The sequence below is a fragment of the Scylla paramamosain genome, chromosome 45, assembly GCF_035594125.1.
Source record: "Scylla paramamosain isolate STU-SP2022 chromosome 45, ASM3559412v1, whole genome shotgun sequence".
Taxonomy (NCBI): domain Eukaryota; kingdom Metazoa; phylum Arthropoda; class Malacostraca; order Decapoda; family Portunidae; genus Scylla; species Scylla paramamosain.
In genome coordinates this window covers 4,730,001-4,735,000 of record NC_087195.1, presented here as the reverse complement: position 1 = coordinate 4,735,000, position 5,000 = coordinate 4,730,001, and the positions used below count along the sequence as shown (strand labels likewise).

Genomic DNA, 5,000 nt, shown 5'->3' with positions numbered 1-5,000 from the left:
AGAGAATAACAAAAGACAAGGATTTTCAATAATAGTCTCTCCCCCAAAAGAAAAAGAAAACGGGAGAAAGGAAAACGGAGAGAGGGGAAGAGTGAGAGAAGGGAAGACTATGGTATTATTTACTCGTGTGTCTTCGGGGAGCTGTGGATTAGGAGGAGGAGGAGGAGGAGGAGGAGGAGGAGGAGGAGGAGGAGGAGGAGGAGATGGTGGTAGTGAAAGAAAATAGAAGGAAATAAAGGAAAGAATGGTAAAGGAGGAGGAAGAGGAGGAGGAGGAGGAGGAGGAGGGAGTGACGAAAGAAGGAATAGAAAGAAATGAGGAAGAAAATAAGGAAGAAAAGGAAGATGCAGCAAGAGGTGTAAAAAGAGGAGGAGGAGGAAGAAGAAGAATAAGAAGAAGAGTAGGAAGAGGAGGTAGTGATGATGGTGATTAAAGAAAGGAGAGAAAGAGAAAGACAAGGAAGGAAAAGAAAGAAGGAAGGATAGATAGAGAAAGAAACGTGACACACACACACACACACACACACACACACACACACACACACACACACACACACACACACACACACACACACACACACACACACACACACACACAGACTTGTATTCATAACTATATCTTTCTTAAATAACTTAAATTTTTTTTTTGCCTCGAACGAAAAAATGAACGATTGTAAAACTTATGTATGTTAATTGTAGGTTAGGTTAGTTATTAGTGTGTGAATATTTGAGAAACTAGTGAACTGTGAATATTTGTGGGGTCTCTCTCTCTCTCTCTCTCTCTCTCTCTCTCTCTCTCTCTCTCTCTCTCTCTCTCAATAAATCTTCTAAATTTTCTAGTATTATAACTTTTCTTCATTCCTTTCTTTATTTATTTCCTTCTTTCCTTCTTCCTTCCTACGTTCCTTCTCTCCCTTCCTTCCTTCTCTTACTCTGTCATTTTTCCTCCATTTAATCAAACATCTAAATTCATCATATTTATCTTCCTTCCTTCCTTAATTCCTTCCTTCCTTCCTTCCTTCCTTCTTTTCCTCCTTCCTTCTTTTCTTCAATATATTTCCTTCCTTCATCATCTGGTTCCATTTATCACATCTTGTTCTCTCTCTCTCTCTCTCTCTCTCTCTCTCTCTCTCTCTCTCTCTCTCTCTCTCTCTCTCTCTCTCTCTCTCTCAGGTACAATTCTAATTAAGGTGAGGATGACTATTTGTTTGTTTGTTGTTTATTTATTTATTTTACAGAGATAAGAGCAACGTGTGTGTGTGTGTGTGTGTGTGTGTGTGTGTGTGTGTGTGTGTGTGTGTGTGTGTGTGTGTGTGTGTGTGTGTGTGTGAGGTCTTCCAATAATGAATTACTCGGTTGAAGAGAGAGAGAGAGAGAGAGAGAGAGAGAGAGAGAGAGAGAGAGAGAGAGAGAGAGAGAGAGAGAGAGAGAGAGAATAGGAATGTTAGCTAGTTGGAATTGCAAATGAAGAGAGACAGAAGAATTGAGAGAGAGAGAGAGAGAGAGAGAGAGAGAGAGAGAGAGAGAGAGAGAGAGAGAGAGAGAGAGAGAGAGAGAGAGAGAGAGTTAATGTGGTGCCCTTTACAGAATCACAGGTTTGCTTACAGGTAAAGTCCCAGAGAGAGAGAGAGAGAGAGAGAGAGAGAGAGAGAGAGAGAGAGAGAGAGAGAGAGAGAGAGAGAGAGAGAGAATATTGTTAAAAGGTAAAAAATTTCTCCTGTTTGGTATTCAAGTCTCGGTTAATAAGATTCTTGCCGCGGTGGTGGTGGTGGTGGAGGTAGTAGTAGTAGTAGTAGTAGTAGTAGTAGTAGTAGTAGTAGTAGTAGTAGTAGTAGTAGTAGTAGTAGTAGTAATTAACTTAATGGATGCATGTTAATATCTATAATTTATTTATGTATTCATTACCACTTACACATACACACACACACACACACACACACACTCTCAGGTAATCAACATATGAAAAAAAAAGTTAATTGATCTTCCTTTAATCTCACTATTAACAAATTGCCACTTATGGAGAGAGAGAGAGAGAGAGAGAGAGAGAGAGAGAGAGAGAGAGAGAGAGAGAGAGAGAGAGAGCTACAAATTCTTTCCCATAGAAGTTACATAATACAACAGATCTGGCCGCTAGATGGCAGTGGTGTTTCTCTTCTTCAAATTGTCGACATCATATTTGTTTCATTAATCAAGCTAAACACGCGTGATTCATCAAATGAAATACAAGAAATAAATTAGATTATTCCTGCATCAATCACAGCTAAGTGGAAGTAGCAACAACTGCAGCAATAATGATAACGATAATGCAATAATAACAATGTGATCTTCTCTCCTCACATATTAGTATAATTAATTAAATCAAAGCTCTTCTAGATCATTCGCTGAGAAAACTACGTATATGGAATTACTATTGCACTGACAGCCATGGAAAAGAGCAACAGTAATAATAATAATAAAGTAATAATAGGCTGTAGGAGAGCTGGAAAAGAACCATCGTACCCGCTCGTCCCTCCATCTACAGTACTCAGCCCACTTCCTCCTTATATTCGTAAATTAATGAAACCAACATTCTCTTCGTTATTAAGTGAGAATAATTATACATACATCAAATTATTCCTGCAATGTTATCCACAAAATATAATTAGTAGCAGAAATAATGAGATGAAAATAATGTACGAGAATTCTAATATAACTATCCTACTGTTCCTTCCCTCAACCCTTCCTTCCCGCGTTTCCTTACACTCGTAAACTTATTTAAACCAGCGCTCTCATAAGTCAGTGAGGAAACTATACGAGAATTGCATTTAAAACCAAAAAATTGAGCAGTAGCAAAAATAATAGAGAAAGAGAATATAAGAGAGCTGCTACAGAACCATTACACCAGCTCGTCCTTGTCGCTCTTCCCTTCTCTCCTTTGCAGTCTACTCATAAACTAATTAAACCAACGCTCTTAAGTCATTCAGTAAGAAAAAAAAATGAATATTAAAATTATCCTGCATTCATTTCCTATAAATAAAAGAGCGGTAAGGAAGAAAAAAAAACTTAGGAGATATGGAAGGAACAATCGTATTTACTCTCTCTCTCTCTCTCTCTCTCTCTCTCTCTCTCTCTCTCTCTCTCTCTTCCGTCGTTTACTCCTTCTTTCTCCTAATCGTAAATTGTTTAGGCCAACGCTCTCTTGAATAATTCAGAGAGAAAAGTGTGCGTGTGTTATTCCTGCATAGCCTAAAAAAAAAATATATATAATAATAATAATAATATATAATAAAATAAACGAATGTACGAGAATTGAAAGCTAACCATCGTACCCTCTCCTCCTTCCCTCTCTACCCTTGCCTCCTTCCTCCTTATACTCTTAAACTAATTAAACCAGTGTTCTCTTAAGTCAGTGTGGAAAATATACGTATTGTTCTTGCATTTATAACGAAGAAAAATGAGCAGGAGCAAAAAGTAATACACAAAATAAAAGAATGTGCGAGAGCTGAAAGGGAACCATCGTACCAGCTTCTACTTCCCTCTCGCTCCTCCTCCCTCCCTCTTTATGTTCGTAAATTAATTAAACAAACGGTCTCTTAAGTCGTTCATTGAAAAAAGTACGAATATTAAAATAATCCTGCATTCATAGTCTTAATAAAAGAACAGTAACAAAAATAAGCTGAGAATAAAAGAAAGTACGATAATTGAAAAGTAAATATTGTACTTGTCCCTTGCTCTCAACAGCTCCTCCATGCTCCTTATATTTGTAAATTAATTAAATGAATGATAAAACTATAAGTATATTAAAAAAAACCTACATTCATAGCCTAAAAAAAGAAAAAACAAAACAAAAAAACAGCATAAGATAATAAACAGAGACGTGATGAGAACAAAGTACGAGAACTGAAAAGGAACCACCGTACCTGTCACTCCCTCCCTCCCTCCCTCTCCTCGCGCATGGCTCCATCACGGGGAAGGAGACTGTGCTATTTTATCCATTATTTCTGTGTTTCCCTGCTCCTGTGGTGTTCCCCGTGGCTGTGCAAGTACCTGAGGACACCTGGCATTACCTGGCGCCTTGTTGACCACGTACACGGTGAATAAACCAGCTATTTAGTGAGTTTTGTTGAAATGTTTGTCAACCGGTCTTATGGCTGCCTGTTTGTCGTTATGGCGTCATTTTTTATTTATTTAGAATTTTATGGACATTGGTTTTTTTTTAGGTGTTTTTAAGGATTATTAAGGGTTATTAAGAGCATTTGTGGTGTTAGATAATAGGAGTTTAAAGGAAAATATGAGAGAGAGAGAGAGAGAGAGAGAGAGAGAGAGAGAGAGAGAGAGAGAGAGAGAGAGGTATTAAATAGGAAGCAATTATATATAGCCATTTTTTTTTTTTTTTTATAAAGGCTGACTGACTTAGTGTAATTTAAGGTTTAATTGTAACTTATTAATGATGGCGAGGAATTATTCAAGTCTCTAATCCTTTAATGTGTGTGTGTGTGTGTGTGTGTGTGTGTGTGTGTGTGTGTGTGTGTGTGTTTTATTACCTTCGTTTTCTTTCGTCGCATTTCTTTTCTCTTTTAATCTTTATTTCTGTTCCATTTTTATTTATTTTTATCTCTTATTATTACTTGTTTTCTTACTTTCTTTATTCTTATCCTTTCTTTTTCCTGATTTCCTTTTATTCTATATTCCTTCCGTGCACCATTCATCTTCCTTCCTTCCTTCCTTCCTTCTTTCTTTTCTTTCTTTTCTTATTCTATCGTCTTTCCTCCATTTAATCAGTCTTTCGCATCCATCGCATTTATCATCTTTTCCTTCTTTCCTTCCTTCTTCTTCTCCTCTTCCTTCTCCATATATTTCCTTCCTTCATCAACTGTTGCCATTTATCATATCTTGTCATATTTTACCTCTCTCTCTCTCTCTCTCTCTCTCTCTCTCTCTCTCTCTCTCTCTCTCTCTCTCTCTCTCTCTCTCTCTCTCTCTCTCTCTCTCTCTCTCTCTCTCTCTCATTTGTACTCAGCC

General features: G+C 37.5%; 2 protein-coding genes across 12 annotated transcripts in view; one reads left to right on the top strand and one right to left on the bottom strand.

Moving 5' to 3' along the window:
• The window catches only part of LOC135094482 (carcinoembryonic antigen-related cell adhesion molecule 20-like), an 89,592-nt gene that overhangs the window by 55,814 nt on the left and 28,778 nt on the right, over positions 1 to 5,000 (bottom strand). The window lies entirely within an intron of this gene.
• The window catches only part of LOC135094481 (uncharacterized), a 406,203-nt gene continuing 405,120 nt past the window's right edge, over positions 3,918 to 5,000 (top strand). For all 11 annotated transcript variants that reach the window (XR_010263832.1, XR_010263829.1, XR_010263831.1 and 8 more), the window contains exon 1: positions 3,918 to 4,071. Coding sequence is in view for 3 of the 11 variants with exons in the window: in XM_063994607.1 (XP_063850677.1) it covers positions 3,933 to 4,071 (139 nt within the window). In the remaining 8 variants the exon portion in view is untranslated. The remainder of the gene's footprint in view (positions 4,072 to 5,000) is intronic.